The sequence below is a fragment of the Hyperolius riggenbachi genome, chromosome 11 (assembly GCF_040937935.1).
Source record: "Hyperolius riggenbachi isolate aHypRig1 chromosome 11, aHypRig1.pri, whole genome shotgun sequence".
Taxonomy (NCBI): Eukaryota; Metazoa; Chordata; class Amphibia; order Anura; family Hyperoliidae; genus Hyperolius; species Hyperolius riggenbachi.
The window spans coordinates 135,086,085-135,108,434 of NC_090656.1; the positions used below are offsets into that span (position 1 = coordinate 135,086,085).

A 22,350-nucleotide genomic window follows, 5' to 3' on the forward strand; every position below is an offset into this window, starting at 1 on the left:
AGAAAATCATGGAAAAAAAAAAAAAAAAAATGACAAAGCGCAATTCAATTTTTTTATGAAATCTTGCAGGCCTTCGACCAAGGCATCCATAAGCATTTATTTCCCCGCATGTAAATTTGGACAGGGGAATTAAAGCTTATTGAAATCAATTGGGTGACAACTGCATTTATTCTTTCGGACTATGCATCCGGATCCCTACTGCTGCGCATGGCATGGCTAGAGGGACTCTATAGTCTCATCAGCACAAGTGGAAATGGGACCAAACTGTTCTAACCTACTGGTTAGATCAAACCTCTTGTCAATCAGCCAGGACCAAAATTGTTCTGGATAATTCAGCATGTCTATAAAATGATAACTGGCTGCATGTTGATGTGGAATGGCTGGCTTAAAGGAAACCCGAGGTGAGAGGGATATTGAGTCTACCACATTTATCTCCTTTTAAACAGGACCAGATGCCTGGCAGAGCGAGCAGAAAAGCAATTGGCAACCTTAGGCCGCGATTCCAATTTTTCGTCATTTCTGACTCCTGGAGAGGGACTCCGAAGTGCTGTGCTTACGAGACAATGGGAAAAATTTGAGCAACCGATGGAACCAGTGCTGAGCATTCATTTGAAGAGTGCCACCACTCTTAATGCGCAGAAGCCCATGTGATCCAACCCTAAATGTAAAAAGGTCACCTATATTTTACAGCGAACCAGTTGTGCACAATACAGCACAGCATCTTTATTCACACGTTTTCATGGCAGATGTGGGAACATGAAGAAAGGTTTCCTTACCTCGGCTAATGCGTTGCTTCTCACCAGACAGTATGCCAGGTGTGTCAATGATACTGATGCTCTCCAAGACAGGATTAGGCATCTGTGCACACATAAACCTAGAAATAAAGAACAAACATTAGATTACCTCAAAATGGACAATTTCTCAAGCAGAAGCATTAGAACTCTAGAATGACAACCATCAAACCACTACTGGCTAAGACCACCAAATAATGCAGATAAGCTACTAACTCCAACATTAGAACTATTTAAACATTATCAGTTTGTGCCAGATGAGGCTTCTGCTGCTAAAAATGCATTTTAAAATGTACTTGTGACCTAAAACCACTTAAGGCTCATACACACATCAGACCATAGTCTTTGGAAACTGAAAGATCACAGACAAATCTTACCACCCTTCATGTAGTATGAGAGCCATACTCTACACAGTCTTTTCTATGGAGCTGAACTCCCCATCAGACAGAAATCTTTGCAAGATGTTGCACACAAAGATGCTGTACAGACACAAAAGATCACTATCTGCAAAAGATCTGTTCCTGCCAAAAATCCATTCCTGCAAATTGCAATGATAGTCTATGAGATCTGCAGATCATCATACACACATGATTTAACTGACATTCATCTGCAGATCAAGCAATCATCTGCAGATCTGAAAATCCATCCTGGTGGATCTGATCTGCAGATGAATGTCAGTTAAATCATGTGTGTATGATAATCTGCAGATCTCAGACTATCATTGCAATTTGCAGGAATGGATCTTTGGCAGGAACAGATCTTTTGCAGATACTGATCTTTTGTATCTGTACAGCATCTGTGTGTGCAGCATCTTGCAAAGATTTCTGTCTGATTGGGGAGTGCAGCTCCATAGAAAAGACTGTGTAGAGTATGGCTCTCATACTACATGAAGGGTGGTAAGATTGGTCTGTGATCTTTCATTTTCAAAAGACTATGGTCTGATGTGTGTATGAGCCTTATCTGCTAGATCTGTTGGCCGGCAATGCATTATACAGTTCAGGCTGCAAAGAGTCAGGGCACAGTGAAGTCTCTGATAAGGGTTACACAGTGTTTAGTTGGTGTTCAGGAATTGGCTAGTGATGGGGAGCCTGGCAAGCTGTTCAGAAGTAGGCAATCCCCTCACTTTAGCGCTAGACAGTAGAATATCATTCATTTAGGAAAAAAGGCACCTAGTCTCAAAATAGGGGAAAGAATACATTTTCATAGGCACTGGTTCATACTACAGTATGTGCAGTGCTGTCAATTATGACACATCGCACATTGTGTGCGACACACATGGTAACATGACCACTGACTATGTTACTGTTCACAATACAGAAAGTGTTCCTGCACATTGAGATATAACCTGACAGAGAACACTCTTAGTTTTCCATTTACCCATTCCATTTATACGGCGTTTGAGCCAGTAAAAAACGGACCCGCCGCACATCAGGAATGTGTGCACTAAATAAATTGTATTGATGCATGCGTTGTCTAGTGTGAATAAGCCCTAAAGGATATGTTACTTACAGCCGAGCTGTATAAAGCAGAAGACCCAGGACAGGCAGATAAAAAAGGCGTACTTTGTTGTATAATGCGTTTAGTTTGTCTATGCCAGCTTCATTAGGTACATCATCTATCCTCTGCCGGTAAGCTACATCAGGTATGCTATTATTTACTGGCACAAGGTAGACTGTGTAGCTGATGAAGCTTGTGTAGACCAGCTAATCGCTCTGTACAATAAAGTATACCTGTTTGCCTATCCTGTGAATATAGATTTATACAGCTAAGATCAGTTTAATAAACACCCCTTCACTTTGTTTAACTCTGAAGACGCAAGGTACTTCCTAGCGAAAACACATACAGTGCTCAGCATAAATAAATACACCCCACTACATTTGTCAGAAAACCTTTAGTTTCCTTTCAGTATCAACATTTTCGATGAGATACTATACTACAAAATACTCCCACAAATATGGGCCATTGATTGCAAACAAAATTTGTTAACTTGCACACACAAAAAGAGTGATTTTCCTAACAAATTTCTTCAAGTCCATGTTGCAAAAATGAGTACACCCCAATTATAGTCTTAGGAAAAAGTCACACTAAGGCCTCTTTTACACAGACTATTGATAGGCAGTGAAATGCGCCAAGCATTCACAACTGCTTGCTGCTGCTTGGTAATTGCTCACTGCTGCCTGGTAACTGCTTGCTGAGCTCAACAGTCTGTGGAATAGAGGCCTTAAGACTACAACATTCTAATTAATATTATAATTGGCAATTAACAGTAATTATTATTAAACAATATGTTGCCAACTTGTTCATTTCATGCCTAGAAGACTTGGTGCTGTCCTTAAAAACCATGCTGGTCATACAAAATAATGGATGTAGTTTTTGTTGTGGGGTGTATTCATTTTTGTTTCATCCAATTTGAGTAAAACTGAAAATTATGTGATCCAAGTTATATCATTAACATAAATTTCAGGTTATGGAGTCAAAATTGTTTTTTTGGTCATTCAGCTACTGATTAAATTCATACTTTTTAAAGGGGGTGTACTTATTTACGCTGAGCACTATATCTATATATACACAGTATCTATCTAGCCATCTAGCTAGCTGTGGAGTCGGCACAAAAATCCAGACTCCTCAGGTTAGGATTCCAACTCCGACTCCTCATTTGCATATTACAATTTTGTTGATTGAAAGTATAGAACATGAAATGCATCTCTTAACTGCCAACACTTTTTAAAAGAATTTTAAAAGACAAGTGAATTGAGAGGGATATGGAGGCTGCCATATTTATTCCCTTTTAAACAATACCAGTTACCTGGCTAGTCAGCTGATCTTCTGCCTCTAATACTTTTAGTCAGACTAAAACTAGTAATTAGTAAGAGTACTTGTAGAAAACAGGAACAAAGAACATCTATCAGGCCCTAGGCAATGTAACTGTATGTACATGTAAGTGATGTGCAGGTACTCTGCAGGAGAATGAAGGAATTCTTCCTCTATTACACATTCTTAATGGGTGATAGACAACACCTCTGTGTTCAATATGCACAACATTCTCAGTGGATTCCCTGCAGCTCTGTGGGGAGTGCATGTGTAGAGTATAATACTACTGTGTAGCTAACTAAACCTGAGACAGATGAAATTAAAAGTTTTATACATACATGGGGCTTTCTCCAGCCCCCTTCAGGCTAATCACTCCCTCGCTGTCCTCGTCCATCGTTAGACTTCATGGTCATTGGCTGCTTTTTTTCAAACGATCGTCGTTTGAAATGATCGGGGAGCGATCGTTTCAAACGATTATAGTCGCATGTGTGTACGCACCTTTAGTGACACGGCTACGCATCAGGCTTTATTCTTACAGCATAGATGTTATTTAGTATATATAAAAGATTCCTGAGTGCACACATATATACAGTACAGTCACAATCAGATATGTATATCTGACTTTATTGAAGCAGCACAAGTAACTATTTTTTGATTGGTTTATTTCATTTTTGTGGACTAAGCACAGCTATTAATGTATAAATTTATGATGACCATTATCTGAGAAATAGAACATGATCACTTTTTCTATTTTAATTACAGTTTAAATACATTAGGAGTCGGAGCATTTTCTCCCAACTCCGACTCCAGGTACCCAAAAACTGCCCCGACTCCGAAGCCATGTATAGCTATCTCTATATGTATCTCTATCCATCTATCTATCCGTACCTCATGATCCAACAAGAAGGATTAGAAATGAAAGCTGTATCCTCTTGGCTTTGAGCAATAGCCAAGGATAGTGTGTGTACACTGTCCATTTCCTAGAATGTTGCCTTAATCACTGAGTAGTGATAGTCAGGGGCAGGATAAGAATGTACAGAGGTTAACACAAACTCATATTGCTAAGCGAGGGTTTACACTTATCAGAAAACCATGGGTATATACAGTATATTTTTTTATATTCACATTTTCCACACAAGTTTGTCTACAGTCAGATTACTGTTGACAATAGAAGTGCATGCAGCAAATTTTCTCCAGATGGCTAAGTCCAGGTGTTGAAAATGAAGAACAAAGCCTCTTGCCCTGTGCAGCTAATTACCCCCACCTCAAGGTGGGAATTTCTACAGTACAGTTGCCAAGCCTAAAAATAAAAAAGGGACATGTTTAAGGGCCCTTTTCCACTAGGCCTGATTTGAACTCCAAAAAATGTCAGATCCCGTCCATTTTACCGACCACAACAGTACCATGAGCAACACGTAAATTTGGATGCTGTTTTTCCACCAGTGCTATTGTATAGGAATGCAGAAAAAAATAAATAAATAAACAAAGCAATCGGAATGCTATTTTTCCCCGATTCGCAATTCAAGTTGGTTTCCTGAGAATTTTTAATCTTTCTCAAGTCTGAAGTCGCAATTGTGCCACACACCCAACGGCTCGCGGCCAAATTGCAGAAGAGGAAATGAAAGGAAACGAGATTGCATCGCAGCGTGTGGAAAAAGGCCCTAAGGCTATGTTTGCAGTGCTGCGCTGCAGTGCGGCATAATGGCCCCTTTGGAACACGGCTTGCTGCATTGCAATGCACCACCTATGCGATGTTCACAATGCGGCTGGTGTGTTGCTGTATAACGGCATGCAGCATTGTAACATACTGCATTACCATAAACCCGCATGGTTTACCAGTGACAACGAGGCATACTGTACATTGTGTGCATGCAATGCAACAGATAATGTTCAGTGCTGCATTCCCGTTCCTCTGTTACAGGGAATGCAACGCAATGGCCGTTGTGAACCTAGCCTTATAATTTTGGAAATGCTTAGCAGCCTGTAGACTGAAATGAAAAGATCCTGCAATCAGAATCGGTTTTCATTTCGCCAAGCACGATGTTGTGCCTGGAATTGACTTTTGTAGCACTGACCTAAGTTTATGGACTAGGAATGTCCCTTTATTGAAGCGTGAGGCGGCAGCAAAAGCCACTTTAATCAATTCAAGGATTCAAGCACTTGACAGCACTTCGGTTCAATGCCTTTACTGACTCTGCTCCACAGCTGCACTGAAATGAATGGAGCATTTGGCTTGAGCAAGCACAGACATGAAACGGAACGCCTGTCAATGCAATAGAAACTGATATAGTTTGTGCAATGACTTATGCTGGGAATACAATGTTTTTTTGGCAGATTTACTTTCTGATCGTTTTTCCAATCGATTTCCAACAAAATCACATCAGACCAATCAGAAATTATCGATCCATCTATCAGATGAAAAAAAAAAAAACTCATGGTGTATTCCCAGCATTAGAGCCATAGTCAGATAGCACCTCACATGCACTGTGAAGGTCACACAGAAGTCACCAATAATCCCAATAGCTAAACTGGCACCACAAACCACAGGCCCTATATTGTAAGCTGGCACAATCAGCTAAAAATACTAAATAGGTGGTAGCTAAATACAAAGGAGGGAAAAGGGTAAATCTTCCACTTCACATTTGTTCTCAACTAGAATATGCAAATTGAGACCTAGTATATACAAACTCTAGATCTCAGTGAGCTTGAATGATTATGGAAGAAGGTGAAAAGCCCCATAGGCAACAGCAGGGGCGGACTGACAACTCATGGGGCCCCCGGGCAATAGGAGATTATGGGGCCCCCATACCAGTGTTTCCCACCTTTCACGTTATATTTTTACAGACTAAGATATAATCATTTATTGACAACAGTAAATATGTTATATTGAGATATTGTACACTGATAAAAATCCCGCCAAAAAATGGTTGTGGTCACGCAACAGAATGTGGGCGTGGTCATGGGTGGGGCAAAATATACATGACCTTAGCAGTGGTGTAAAAGGTCTGCCGGGGAAGTCTGAACTCTGCCATAGTGTGTCCCCCCAAAATACATGTAATCTGACAGCATTTCACCAAAAATCCATGCAATTTGGCAGAGGTTCCTCCAAAATACAAATATGGCAGTCGTTCCCCCAAAATAGACGTTATCTGGCAGCAGCGGTTCCCCCAAATACACATAATTTGGCAGCGGATCACCAAAAATACATGTAGCAGCAGTGGTTCCCCCAAAATACACAGAATCTGGAAGCAGCAGTTCCCCCATTATACACAATCTGGCAGCGGTTCCCCAAAAATACACATAATCTGGGAGCTGTTTCTCAAAATACACTTAATCTGGCAGCAGCAGTTCCCCAAAAATAGTTAATCCGGCAGCAGTTCCCCCAAAATAGGTGCCCCCAGTATAGGTAACCAGGTCAAAAGGTATCCCCAGTGGAAGTATCCAGGTCTATAGGTTTTCCCAGTGCAGGTATCCAGGTCTATAGGTGTCCCCAGTATAAGTAGCCCAATCTACAGGTGTCCCCAGAATAGATAGCCAGGTCTATAGATGTCCCCATTTAAGATAGCCAGGTCTATAGATGTCCCCAGTTAATATAGCCAGGTCTATAGGTGTCCCCAGTATAGATAGCCAGGTCTTTGGGTGTCCCCAGTATATGTAGCCAGGTGTATAGGTGTCCCCAGTATAGCCAGGTGTATAGGTGCCCCCAGTATATGTAGCCAGGTGTATAGGTGCCCCCAGTATATGCAGCCAGGTGTATAGGTGCCCCCAGTATATGCAGCCAGGTGTATAGGTCTCCCCAGTATAGCCAGGTGTATAGGTCTCCCCAGTATAGCCAGGTGTATAGGTCTCCCCAGTATATGCAGCCAGGTGTATAGGTGTCCCCAGTATAGCCAGGTTTATAGGTGCCCCCAGTATAGCCAGGTTTATAGGTGCCCCCAGTATATGTAGCTAGGTCTATAAGTGCCCCCAGTATATGTAGTCAGGTGTATAAGTGCTCCCAGTATATGCAGCCAGGTGTATAGGTCTCCCCAGTATATGCAGCCAGGTGTATAGGTCTCCCCAGTATAGCCAGGTCTGTAAGTGCCCCCAGTATATGCAGCCAGGTGTATAGGTCTCCCCAGTATATGCAGCCAGGTGTATAGGTCTCCCCAGTATAGCCAGGTCTGTAAGTGCCCCCAGTATATGTAGCCAGGTGTATAGGTCTCCCCAGTATAGCCAGGTGTATAGGTCTCCCCAGTATATGCAGCCAGGTGTATAGGTGTCCCCAGTATAGCCAGGTCTATAGGTGCCCCCAGTATATACAGCCAGGTTTATAGGTGCCCCCAGTATATGTAGCTAGGTCTATAAGTGCCCCCAGTATATGTAGTTAGGTGTATAAGTGCCCCCAGTATATGCAGCCAGGTGTATAGGTCTCCCCAGTATATGCAGCCAGGTGTATAGGTCTCCCCAGTATAGCCAGGTCTATAGGTGCCCTCAGTATATGTAGCTAGGTCTATAAGTGCCCCCAGTATAAGCAGCCAGGCTTGTAGGTGTCTCCAGGAGGGGAGACAGCCAGTGAAGGAGGGCGATGGGCATAGCAGCGGAGAAGGGGGGAAGTTTCCCCCCCCCCCTTCTCTCACCTTGGGGCCCCCCTTCCTGGCTCTCCCCTCCGTAATCTGTAATGTGTCGGACAGCTGGAAGCGGCTGACAGCAGGCGGAGATTTACCGCTGTTCAGCCACCGGAGGCATCGCTGATCTGTGTGCAGCTAGTCTGGGCTTCTCAAGCCCACACTAGCTGCACACAGATCAGCGATCCCTCCGGTGGCTAAACAGCGTCTCCGCCCGCTGTCAGCCGCTTCCAGCTGTCCGACACATTACAGATTACGGAGGGGAGAGCCAGGAAGGGGGGCCCCAAGGTGAGAGAAGGGGGGGGGGGAACTTCCCCCCTTCTCCGCTGCTATGCCCATTGCCCTCCTTCACTGGCTGTCTCCCCTCCTGCTCAGGGTTCTCTGGCGGGTGGCGGGCCCCCCCCCCGACCACGGGCCCTCGGTCCGTGCCCGAGTGCCCTAATGGTCAGTCCGCCCCTGGGCAACAGTAAGTAGAAGTGTGGATATGCTTCATCTACCTGAACACATGGGAAATGGGCCACAACCCTGTTGCTTATTAGCAAGTAAAGCATGCTATACAAAATACATGTGGTAGAGCAGTTAAATGATTAATAGCTTTTTGATAGCAATCACTTGTACCATCACACTGCACCAGTAGAACTTCAACACACAACTTGTCCAATACTAATTGTGTCAATGCCATTAGCTTTGTACAGCTTGATGCAATACACTACTATGTACCACTGTTGCCTGCACTATGCCGCCTCCCATATTCCTGCTGGCCTCATTTATCAAAGAATGTGCATCCCTGCTACACTGATAAATTTGATCAAATATCAATCAGGAATTCCCTAATTTAATAGATTCAATGTTTATATTGAATGTAACCTCTAATCAATTAAAAACAGTGTGCAACATCTGCCTAAAAGATTACAAGTGGGAACACACACACACCAAAGGTTTTCCACTGAACTTCATGCTGCATACAGACAATCCATGTGTATGGATGTAGGAACACTCTACTGATGTCTGGGGATGTGAAGTATTATCAGCCTACATAGATCATTGTGTTGATTGCTACTACACTTTTCTTATTAGCAAATTAGTTCTCACCCCCATATCATCTCTATGTGGAGTGAAGCATGCATATTCATATTCAGAAACTCTACTGTCCATCAGAGAAAAATTTTTTTTGTATAGTTGAAGGTCTACGTTATATGTGGCTCAACAAAATGACAGCTGGTTATTTCAGTCTATTCAGCTGCCTGAAGTGTTTGGACAGCTGTACCAGAACACCACAGCACTGGTCTTCACCAGCTGCCCACAGGAATACCAAAGACAAAAATACTAGAATTACTAAAGTGGACTTTGTAAAAGATTTACATTGAAAACAGTTTTAAGAACTCGTTTCCATTGGGAGCCACGGCCCTTTCCAATTTCGGCTCCTCCACTGCTGCGTAGCCAAAGCTTGAATTACTAGGTTGCGCCATGCACAGCTACAGTGAGTCGGCAGCATGCAAGCTGTACAGATTTGCACCGAAATGATTGAAAAGATTGACATTGTTTCCCTGCGTAGTAATGGGAAACTTTGCAAATCTGCATGTAGTAGAATCCGGCCCTAAGTGGAATTAAAGGGACTCCGAGCAGTACAGAAACTATGGAAAAATGCATATCATTTTAAAGCTCTCTTTCTCCTCTTTCCAATGATATATAAACCACCGCCCTACGCCTTTTAGTTTTCGCTATTTTTGCGATCGAAATTGCTGTGGCCGCGACTTCGATCGCGAAAATAGAGAAAACTAAAAGGCGTAGGGTGATGATTTAGGGGTCGCCAGAAAGAGGAGAAAAAGAGCTTTAAAATCATATCCATCTTTCCATAGTTATATTGTATTACACAGGGCGACTTTTTCTCAAAGTCAGCAGCTCCACTCAGCAGGAAAAAGTCGCCCTGTGTAATACAATATAACTATGGGAAGATGGATATCATTTTAAAGCTCTTTTTCTCCTCTTTCTGGCGACCCCTAAATCGTCGCCCTACGCCTTTTCGTTTTCTCTATTTTCGCGATTGAAGTTGCAGCCGCTGCAATTTCGATCGCGAAAATAGCGAAAACTAAAAGGCGTAGGGCGGTGGTTTATATATCATTGGAAAGAGGAGAAAGAGAGCTTTAAAATGATATGCATCTTTCCATAGTTTCTGTACTGCTCGGAGTCCCTTTAAGGGCTTGTTCACACTACAAGAGTTTTTCTAAGTGCTTTGTGATTTATATATTTATGCTTTATATATACTTTATATAAATGCCCTTGCTAATGTTAGCCTATGTGAGATGGGCGATTTTTACAAAATCACATTGCTCCAGTGTGAACACTCACATAGGATAACTTTAGCAAGAGCTTTTAAAAATCACAAAGCGCTCAGAAAAGCTCTTGTAGTTTGAACGAGCAGTACGTGTTTTTTCCTCCACTAGGAGTATCTCCCACCAAGCCTAACATGACAGTGCAGTTATGAAATAACATCCAAGCAAATCTTTAACCTCCTTGCCGGTTATCCCGAGCTCAGCTCGGGGTAACCTGCGCAGGAGGATTTCTCAGGCCCCGCTGGGCCGATTTGCATAATTTTTTTTTTCCTACACGCAGCTAGCACTTTGCTAGCTGCGTGTAGTACGCGATCGGCGCCGCTACCTGCCCCACCCCCCCGCCCCAGACCCTTGCGCAGCCTGGCCAATCAGTGCCAGGCAGCGCTGAGGGGTGGATCGGGATTCCCTATGACGTCATCCCGCCCCGTCGCCATGGCGGCCGGGGAAGCCCTGCATGAAATCCCGTTCTGAACGGGATTTCCTGCTTACTCTGATCGCCGAAGGCGATCGGAGTGGGTGGAGGGATGCCGCCGCTCAGCGGCTATCATGTAGCGAGCCCTGGGCTCGCTACATGATTTGAAGGAAAAAAAATAAAAATAAAGTGCTGCGCTGCCTCCTTGCCGGAGGTAATTAGACCGGCAAGGAGGTTAATAGTGCATTACTATGGAGAGGCCAAAAAATTCACAAATAGAATTGCTGGCAGGTCCAATATTTCACAAGGGCAAGTTATTTGTGTGACAGAACCAGCAAATTGGATACCTTTACCATTTTCATGCAGCTGCTGTAATCTTATGGAGAGGAATTATGTCAGGGGTCTCAAACTCAATTTACCTGGGGGGCCGCAGGAGGCAAAGTCAGGATGAGGCTGGGCCGCATAAGGAATTTCACAATCGCGGCGCATCGCCGCCTCTTTCCGCCCCTCTTACGCTTCCTTCACAGAGAGGGGCGGGGAGAGGCGGCGATCCGTGCGGCGATTGACGTCAGGAGGGGCAGAGCTGAAGCTGAAAGCTCTGCCCCTTCCAGGAAATGCCGGCGGATTGCCCCCCGGGCGATTTGGGGGCTCTGCAGCCCTCGTTTAGCGGCGGGGATGCGGCGGATTACTTGGGAGCACTGAAGCGAACTATAAGGAAGCTTTTGCCGGCGAGGGCCACAAAATATTGCATCGAGGGCCGCAAATGGCCCGCGAGTTTGAGGCCCCTGAATTATGTGGTGGGTCTGCACAGTGTTTACAGAATTCCTACTGGAACCCTCTCGAGATTATAGTTTTACAATCTAGTAAAGAGCAACTCTAACCCGGGATTGGACTTCATCCTAGTTAGTTGCAGATACCACCTTTCAGATGAGAAAACTTTTTGAATAAGTTCACCAGGGACATCTGAGAGATGATATTAACCCCTCCCACACTGAGGTTTTAGAATAGGCTATGACAGTTTCATCACGTTGACCCTCGCTACATTGTGGGAGAGAACATGCTGCTGCCAAGCAAGCAGTACGTACATGCCAAGTAAGCAGTACATACATACGTATATAAATTTAGCCCATCACATTGTTAAAGGGGAATGTTTACAGATTAGGGCATTTAGTGCTGTTTTTTTCATAACTACCAGCATTAAAAGATACTGACCTGCAGGCTCATGAAGGATCAAATAACGAACGAATTACACAGCAAGTATCACTCATTTCTTTATCTTCTATTCTTTAACCACTTCAGCCCTCAGTGTATTTTCCCCTTATAGACCAGAGCAATTTTCACATTTCAGCGCTCCTCACATTCATTTGCCAATAACTTTACCACTACTTATCACAACAAAATGATCTGTATCTTGTTTTTTCCGCCACCAATTAGGCTTTCTTTGGGTGGTACCTTTTGCTAAGAATTATTTTTTTCTAAATGAATTTTAAAAAACGGGAAAATTAAGAAAAATAAATTATTATTTCTCAGTTTTCAGCCATAATAGTTTTAAAATTATAAATTCTACCATAAATTAAAACCCACGTGTTTTATTTGCCCATTTGACCTGGTTATTACACGATTTAAAATGATGTCCCTATCACAATGTATAGCACCAATATTTTATTTGGAAATAAAGGTGTATTTTTTTCCGTTTTGCGTCCATCGCTAATTACAAGCCCATAATTTAAAAAAAAAAATAACAGTAATTTAGCCTCTTGACATACATATTAAAGTTCAGTCCCTAAGGTAACCATTTAGGTTTTCTTTGTTTTTTTTATGCAAAAGTTTTATTTGGGTATTTATGGGAGAGTGGGAGGTAAGGGGTTAATTTTACATTATGTGTAGGTCTCTTTATTAAAATAAATGAATGTAGGTGTAATTTTACTGCTAGGCCACACGATGTCCTTAGCAGGGCTGGTAGCTGGATTCGGCGGAATTGTAAATTCCGCGATTCCGGCCGGAATTTGGCGATTCCGGTTCCGATAGGACGGAAAGGAATTGCTATAGGGCTAAAACGGAATTCCGCTGAAAATTTTTAAATTCCGCGGAATTTTACGGAATTCAAATTTATTTCCCCACCAAACTGATTTCTGCCTAATAACATGTATTTCTACTCCCTTTCTACCTCCTTCCTTCTTCCCTGGAACTGTAGCATTTCAAAAGCCTTGGCCGGGAATTGAACCCAGGTCTGAGTGCGTGGTAGGTAGCTCTCTTCACCATTATATGCTGAAGCCAGCCTAGCATGTACCATTAGGATATATCCAAGAGAAAAATGAGCTCACTTAAGGATTTGTAGCATGTCAAAAGCCAACTCAAATTGGCTGGGAATGGAACCCAGGTCTAGTGCTCGGTAGGCTGCTATCCTAACCATTATACCACCAACACTACATGTTGATACTTCTTGGAGCAGACTTACTTCCTCGCTCCAAAAGACACACATACATCCCCATAAAATCATTCAACAGCAACTGCATGCACAGTCTTTGTGGTACACAGTCTCTGTGGCACAATTGGTTAGCGCGTTTGGCTATTAACTGCAAGGTTGGTGGTTCAAGCCCACCCAGGCATGGCCCCCCTGAAGAGAGGGGGTGACCCAGAGAAACTATTTTAGTAAAAGGAAAGCATAGCAGACATTAAATAGTCTGGCTGCAAGAATCAAGCATGACTAATGTATAAAATGTTTCATGTGAACAAATTGTGTTTTTTCTTTTGCAGAATCCCCAAATAAAAATATGACCTAGGTAAAACTATAGCTAGCAGTAGTTCTCACATTTCCCCATGTGTTTCTCATCTTGCGAGGGCTCTGGGACTCACCATCACGTGACCATAAATACTGCCTGGAGCTCATGCGTATAGAAGAGGCAGCTAAAGGAGGTCATATACGTCTAGATCTTCAATAACTGAGCAAATCTGCCATAAATCTATTCCCCCCATCCTCAACAGGTCAGATTGAACATAATAACTATTTTGAGCAACAACCAAAAAAAAAAAAAAAACATTCGAAATTATCAACCTGACCGGACAGAAAATCTTGATCAAAAAGATGGCGCAGTTGATCGATGGCTCAATGAAGTGAAGCGCTGTGGTTCCATAGTTATTGAATAGGTTTCATGCTGAAGTCTATAGTTCATCTATGGCCAGTGCGTGGAGGGAAAATATCCCTATCTGATCAGATTTAGATCAGAGAGAAATCTATCTTTTTGCCACATCGAGCGGCAATATGTATGGATGAGCTTAACCACTTCCCGCCCGCCCACTGCACAGGGGCGGCCGGGAAGTGGATCCAGCAAGGACCGCCGCATGTACAATTGGCGGCGGTCCTTGTACGGGCATGGGAGGAGCGATCGCGTCATTCGTGACGCGATCAGCCACCGGCGACTGGCTCCCCCCCCCCTCGCGCTGTAACCCGCTGGCCGTTTGGAAGCACCGGCGGGTTACTAGAACCCGGATCGCCGCATACAAAGTGTATAATACACTTTGTAATGTATACAAAGTGTGTTATACAGGCTGCCTCCTGCCCTGGTGGTCCCAGTGTCCGAGGGACCACCAGGGCAGGCTGCAGCCACCCTAGTCTGCACCCAAGCACACTGATTTCCCCCCCCCTGCCCCCTGATCGCCCACAGCACCCCTCAGACCCCCCCCCCTGCCCACCCCCCAGAACACTGTTTGCACCCAATCATCCCCCCTAATCACCCATCAATCACTCCGTCACTATCTGTAAACACACTTTTTTATGCCCTAAACTGCCCCCTGCTCCCTCCTGATCACCCCCCACCCCTCAGATTCTCCCCAGACCCCCCCCCTGATCACCTGTCAATCACCCATCAATCCCCCCTTGTCACTGCCACCCATCAATCAGCTCCTAACCTGCCCCTTGCGAGCAATCTCATCACCCACCCACACCAATAGATCGCCCGCAGATCCGACGTCAGGTCACCTCCCAAGTGCATTGTTTACATCTGTTCTCTACCCTAAACACCCACTAATTACCCATCAATCACCCCCTATCACCACCTGTCACTGTTACCCATCAGATCAGACCCTAATCTGCCCCTTGCGGGCACCCAATCACCCGCCTACACGCTCAGATTGCCCTCAGACCCCCCCCCCTTATCAATTCGCCAGAGCATTATTTACATCTGTTCTTCCCTGTAATAACCCACTGATCACCTGTCAATCACCCATCAATCACCCCCTGTCACTGCCACCCATCAATCAGCCCCTAACCTGCCCCTTGCGGGCAATCTGATCACCCACCCACACCAATAGACCGCCTGCAGATCCGACGTCAGATCACCTCCCAAGTGCATTGTTTACATCTGTTCTCTACCCTAAACACCCACTAATCACCCATCACCCCCTGTCACTGCTACCTATCAGATTAGACCCCTATCTGCCCCTAGGGCACTCAATCATCCGCCCACACCCTCAGAACGCCCTCAGTCCCCAGCCCTGATCACCTCGCCAGTGCATTGCTTGCATCTATTCCCCCCTCTAATCACACCTTGAGACACCCATCAATCACCTCCTGTCACCCCCTAGCACACCTACCCATCAGATCAGGCCCTAATTTGCCCCGTGTGGGCTCCTGATCACTCGGCCAAACCCTCAGATCCCCCTCAGACCCCCTTCCGATCACCTCCCCAGTACATTGATTGCATCTATTTTCCCCTCTAACCACCCCCTGAGACACCCATCAATCACCTTCTGTCACCCCCCTAGCACTCCTATCCATCAGATCAGGCCCAATACAACCTGTCATCTAAAAGGCCACCCTGCATATGACCGGTTCGACAAAATCCGCCCCCTCATAGACCACCTGTCATCAAAATTTGCAGATGCTTATTGTCACAGGAGCCCTCAGTGGCTGACCGCACTTAGCCTTCTAAACGGTGCCAGCGCACAGATCGTGCGAACTCTGGTCGCAGTCAATGCGCAGGAACCGTTAAGAATTAGCCGCAGACAACTCAGAAGGGAGCCTGTGAGACACGGGTGATTACCACTTCACCCACTGGTTCAGAGTAAACTGCCACCACCGCGGTTATCATGGGACCGTGGGGCCCACTAACTGACTGACTAATCCTGCGAATAAAACGGTTAAACACACGATATTCTGTCTAGCCAACAACAAACAAACAGTAGCGTATCTTCAGAGACCCGGGATCAATTCTGTGTGTGCTGATAAGCAGAGTAGCGGAACAGTGAATGACTTAGGAAAGTCGTTTATTCACGCAATATAAATAATTAATATATACAGACAATTATTTAAAATCAACAATTATGAAAACAGTGATAGCCAGTATGAAAAATAAAAGAAGGGAGAAAAATACTTAGTTCTGGAAAGATGTCCTTATTGTGGGAAGAATCATAAAGTCCTTGGTTTCAAAGTCCAGAGTTCAGACCAGGTGGATGCCAGCATATCCTCAAGCTGGCATCTGATGAGTGCAAGATGTTTCAGTGTGGAGGACACAGCCCGCCTGCTAGCTCTGTGCTTTTGATGAAGCTGGTTTGGGGGTGTGGCAATGCCAGCCCCCTCTGAGCTACCAGCAAATGACAGTTCATTCCCTCTGAGAGATTTTAGAGCTAAACTTATGAATTGCTGTAACTCCTGAACCATACACGTTACATTTAGGGGGGTAACAGCTTCATACTTGGAGGAAAATACAGATTAATATGATACCTGACATGGCTAGTGCATCAGATCAGGGTCCTGAGTAGATTCATACCTGGGTGGTAGGGGCCCCGGGCCCCTCTCGACTGGTATCAAGAGATCCAGCATGACCCTACGGATCCAATGATACCGCTCTCATAACCACCCTATTTATTGTATTCTGTAAATGGGCAAAAGATTATATTGTACATTCATTTCTTCCTGCTAAGGCTGGAGTCAGCCTGACTGGAGTCCAGCTGTGTCTGCTTCTTGTCTATGAAGGCCCTGTTGGCTCCTTCAATTAACATCTGAATGTGAAATCTGCTTAGACAACTCTGAGTTTACACCTCTGGCTTGATCAGCAGTCACAGGGCCAGTCTTCCTGCCAGCTGCTTGTCACCTTATACCTGATGGATGGGCCATCAGCACAGCTTGAAGCCAGGGACTCTCTGGGCCCAGGCTCATTAGCATATCAAAAGAGCCAACCAGCATTTGGAATGGTGCTCTCTTTGCTAAGAAAAGGACTGCAGACCTCCTACACAATAAATCCAGATTGTACCGATTTGAAGCGCAATCGACGCAGGAATCGAGTGCGATCGTTCTTTTCTTCACGGGCGATTCCAGGACGCGCCTGCGTCCCCGCAATCGTCCGTGACAGCCCCCCCCCTTGTCCGTGGCTTAGCCACTCATCCGCAAGATGTGTGGCGGCGCCGCTAGCCTGGCTGACGGGTCTCGAGTTGCCGGTACGGCGGGAAAACCTATTGGAGCCTGTGGCTCGGTTCCCCTGGACCGGTCGCGGTCGGCTACCCTCAGGGTTGACCCAACATGGACCGTTCTGGACAGGGCGTTTGCGCCACTGCAGTCGGACGTGGTGTCTGCCGGGACTGCGGACAACGGGCAGTGGGTTGGTTAGGTCAACAGCCAGCCCACGCAGGGTTCCCCTGCTGAGTGGCTGTGGACCTAAGGGAACCCCGCGGGAATCCCTGGACCTTCCCAGCTCCTGACAGACGGCACATGCCCTGCAGTAGTTGGCTACATCCCTGTTCATCCGGGGCCAATAAAACTGTTTCCGAATACCGGCGAGTGTCTTGCGGACACCCGAGTGCCCGGTCAGAGGATTACCATGTGCGGATTTCAGCACATGTCCCCTGAACGCACTCGGGACCACAAGCCATTTGGTATTCGCGTGGGATCTACCTGTAGGGGGCTGTGCAGACTCACTGTACAGTCTCCCACCTTCCCAGTACACCTTGAAAGCGGCCCCGTCTGCGAGGGGCTCAGCGGCTTGCTGCATGAGCACCTCCAGGCTTGGGTCACTTTGTAGTGCGGCTGAGAATACGGCGCTGTCAGTTTCAGCCAACTGGCTCATGTCACACGAGGCCAGCGGCTGAAAGGTCTCATCCCTGCGGTCAGAGGAGGGGGAGGAGGCCGGAACCCCCTCCACCTGTTCTGAGCTCGGGTTCTGAGCAGTGCAGCTGCGCGGTATTGCTAGCACAGGTACACTGTCAGAATGGCACATATTGGCATTACCTACATCATTGTCACAAGCATTTATAACAGTAACAGGAACATTTTCATCACGGACAGTTTGTACAGTAAACTCAGGTACAGTTACAGCATCCTCACAACAGACAGTCTGTACATCAAACTCAGGTGCCTTTGAAGCAGGCACTATTGAACCTGGTACCCTTGAACTGGGCACATTCAACCCGCCTCCCCCTGGTGCTCCCCCAAGTGTATAAAGTACCTGGTGGTGGGTGGAGAGTCCGTCTCCTTCCGTGAGCGACAAGGCGGTCGTGGCAGGTTCATAGTAGGACACAAGCTTGCCCAAATCAGTCCCTAGCAACACAGGGACTGGGAGATCCTTCATAACCCCAACAACCCTTTCTTGGACCCCTCCCACTCCCCAATCCAGCTTCACCCTGGCGTGGGCTATGTGAAAAAGGGTGCCTTCTACTCCAGTAAGGGCAAGGGATCGGCTGGAGTTGATGCTCTCCTTTGGCACAAGGTGTGAGTGAACTAACGTGATGTCAGCTCCGGTGTCTCGGAATCCGGTGACAACTTTGCCGTTCACTCTAACAAGTTGCTGCTGGTCGGTTCGGTCGCGGATTTCCTTTCCGCGGGCAAACAGGACAAAATCTGATGATCCAGGCTGTGGTTCGCTGGCGGGATGCCTCTGCTGTGGGTGAGGTGCAGGTGATGCAGATGATCCAGGTGCTGGTGGTGTCTGTCTCCGCTCCGGGCAGTCGAACTTCATGTGTCCGGGCTGGCGGCAGTAGTGACAGATGACCTCTCCAGGCGCTGCAGGCCTGGGTGCAGCAGCTGCGCTGGGTGGCCTCTGTGGCGGACGGCTCACAGGGGCAGGAGGGTCTGCCGAGGTATTGGGCTGACCTCCTCTCCAGCTGGATGGGGCAGTTCTGCGGGTATCAGCCACCCGGGTAGTGGCAAAAGTCTCAGCAAGGTCTGCAGCGACAGTTGCTGAAGCCGGCTTGCGTTCTAGCACAAATTGTCGTACATCAGCAGGGCAAATGTTCAGAAATTGTTCCAGGACTATCAAGTCCTCCAGGACATCATAAGCCCCTTTGGTGAGGCCTAGAGTCCACTGCCGGAGTGTGGTGAGCAAGCTGCTGGCCACATCTCGGTACGAATCAGAAGGCTTTTTCTGCCAGGCCCTGAACTTTTTCCGATAGGCTTCTGGCGTCAGCTGGTACTTAGTAATGATAGCGTCTTTTATAGCAGCATAATCATTATCCTTCTCCGCAGGCAATTCTGCGAAGGCATCAAGCGCTTTGTAGCGCAGCAAAGGTGTCAGATGTCTGGCCCACTGGTCTTGGGACAGACGATACTGACGGCATGCTTTTTCAAAAGACCGCAAAAACAAGTCAATGTCTGTGTCTTTTTCAATGTTAGCAAATTTAAACTTTGCACTTACGGGTGGTGCAGCTCCTTCAGCAGGGAGACTGGGCGGTGAACTCCGGCTGGCCTGTTGCACTTTTGCCATGTTTAGCTCATGCTGTCGTTGGCGCTCCCGTTCTCGCTCAGCGGCATCCCTCTCTGCGTGGCGTTCTGCAGCAGCGGCCTCCCTCTCTGCGTGGCGTTCTGCAGCAGCAGCAGCATTGCGTTCCGCAGATTGGCGCTCCTCACGCATGTACTGCAGGTACTTGTCCAGGTCAGTGTCCATCAGCTTTTGTAATGCCTGCTGCATTAGCGGATCAGTACAAACGGACAGTCCAGTACTGGCCGGTTCCAGGCGAGTACTTTCAGAAATTCTGGGATTGGGGTCCACACTGACAGTCTCTGGCGTAACTGTTGCAACAGGGCCCGCAGGATGCTCAACCTCTGTACGCCTAAGATCTTCAGCCTCTGGTTCCCCTTGATTGTCAGATGGGCTGGTATCCACCTCAGCGGACACTCCCGGCTCCCGCAGTTGCTGGGCATCCCATCTGGACAAGTCTGCTATCAGGTCCCGTTTTGTCTTGCGGAGGATGCCAATGCCCCTCTCTTCGCAAAGATTTTCCAGGTCTGCTAGGCACATGTTCTGGTAGTTCCCGGACATTTCCATGCCAAATAAAATAAAACTTTGGGGAAGGGGTACTGGCTACACAGTCTCTCTGTATATATAAAAAATATATTGCCTTCCAGCTACACCAACGAATTAGTTCGTTTCTCGATAGCGCTAGCGCTATCGCAGATACTTTCAGCACAACACAGATCCCACCGCTGCCTAACACTGTCACAGGAGCCCTCAGTGGCTGACCGCACTTAGCCTTCTAAACGGTGCCAGCGCACAGATCGTGCGAACTCTGGTCGCAGTCAATGCGCAGGAACCGTTAAGAATTAGCCGCAGACAACTCAGAAGGGAGCCTGTGAGACACGGGTGATTACCACTTCACCCACTGGTTCAGAGTAAACTGCCACCACCGCGGTTATCATGGGACCGTGGGGCCCACTAACTGACTGACTAATCCTGCGAATAAAACGGTTAAACACACGATATTCTGTCTAGCCAACAACAAACAAACAGTAGCGTATCTTCAGAGACCCGGGATCAATTCTGTGTGTGCTGATAAGCAGAGTAGCGGAACAGTGAATGACTTAGGAAAGTCGTTTATTCACGCAATATAAATAATTAATATATACAGACAATTATTTAAAATCAACAATTATGAAAACAGTGATAGCCAGTATGAAAAATAAAAGAAGGGAGAAAAATACTTAGTTCTGGAAAGATGTCCTTATTGTGGGAAGAATCATAAAGTCCTTGGTTTCAAAGTCCAGAGTTCAGAGTTCAGACCAGGTGGATGCCAGCATATCCTCAAGCTGGCATCTGATGAGTGCAAGATGTTTCAGTGTGGAGGACACAGCCCGCCTGCTGGCTCTGTGCTTTTGATGAAGCTGGTTTGGGGGTGTGGCAATGCCAGCCCCCTCTGAGCTACCAGCAAATGACAGTTCATTCCCTCTGAGAGATTTTAGAGCTAAACTTATGAATTGCTGTAACTCCTGAACCATACACGTTACATTTAGGGGGGTAACAGCTTCATACTTGGAGGAAAATACAGATTAATATGATACCTGACATGGCTAGTGCATCAGATCAGGGTCCTGAGTAGATTCATACCTGGGTGGTAGGGGCCCCGGGCCCCTCTCGACTGGTATCAAGAGATCCAGCATGACCCTACGGATCCAATGATACCGCTCTCATAACCACCCTATTTATTGTATTCTGTAAATGGGCAAAAGATTATATTGTACATTCATTTCTTCCTGCTAAGGCTGGAGTCAGCCTGACTGGAGTCCAGCTGTGTCTGCTTCTTGTCTATGAAGGCCCTGTTGGCTCCTTCAATTAACATCTGAATGTGAAATCTGCTTAGACAACTCTGAGTTTACACCTCTGGCTTGATCAGCAGTCACAGGGCCAGTCTTCCTGCCAGCTGCTTGTCACCTTATACCTGATGGATGGGCCATCAGCACAGCTTGAAGCCAGGGACTCTCTGGGCCCAGGCTCATTAGCATATCAAAAGAGCCAACCAGCATTTGGAATGGTGCTCTCTTTGCTAAGAAAAGGACTGCAGACCTCCTACACAATAAATCCAGATTGTACCGATTTGAAGCGCAATCGACGCAGGAATCGAGTGCGATCGTTCTTTTCTTCACGGGCGATTCCAGGACGCGCCTGCGTCCCCGCAATCGTCCGTGACACTTATACCCCTGAACAGTCATTTTGAGACATTTGGTTTCCAGACTACTCACGGTTTTGGGCCCGTAAAATGCCAGGGGGGTGTAGGAACCCCACAAGTGACCCCATTTTAGAAAAAAGACACCCCAAGGTATTCCGTTAGGTGTATGACGTATGTATGTTCATAGAAGATTTTATTTTTTGTCAAAAGTTAGCGGAAATTGATTTTTATTGGGTTTTCACAAAAGTGTCATTTTTCACTAACTTGTGACAAAAAATAAAATCTATGAACTCGCCATACACCTAAGGGAATACCTTGGGGTGTCTTTTCTAAAATGGGGTCATTAGTGGGGTTCCTATACTGCCCTGGCATTTTAGGGGCCCTAAACCGTGAGGAGTAGTCTTGAAACAAAAATGACCTGTGAAATCCTAAAGGTACTCATTGGACTTTGGGCCCCTTAGCGCAGTTAGGGTGCAAAAAAGTGCTACACATGTGGTATCGCCGTACTCAGGAGAAGTAGTATAATG

At 46.2% G+C, this 22,350-nt stretch overlaps 1 protein-coding gene across 1 annotated transcript in view; it reads right to left on the minus strand.

Moving 5' to 3' along the window:
* Positions 1–22,350, minus strand: part of EHD1 (EH domain containing 1) — a 104,822-nt gene that overhangs the window by 42,982 nt on the left and 39,490 nt on the right. The window contains exon 2 of the mRNA XM_068261223.1: positions 777–874. Within this exon, the coding sequence (XP_068117324.1) occupies positions 777–874 (98 nt within the window). The remainder of the gene's footprint in view (positions 1–776; positions 875–22,350) is intronic.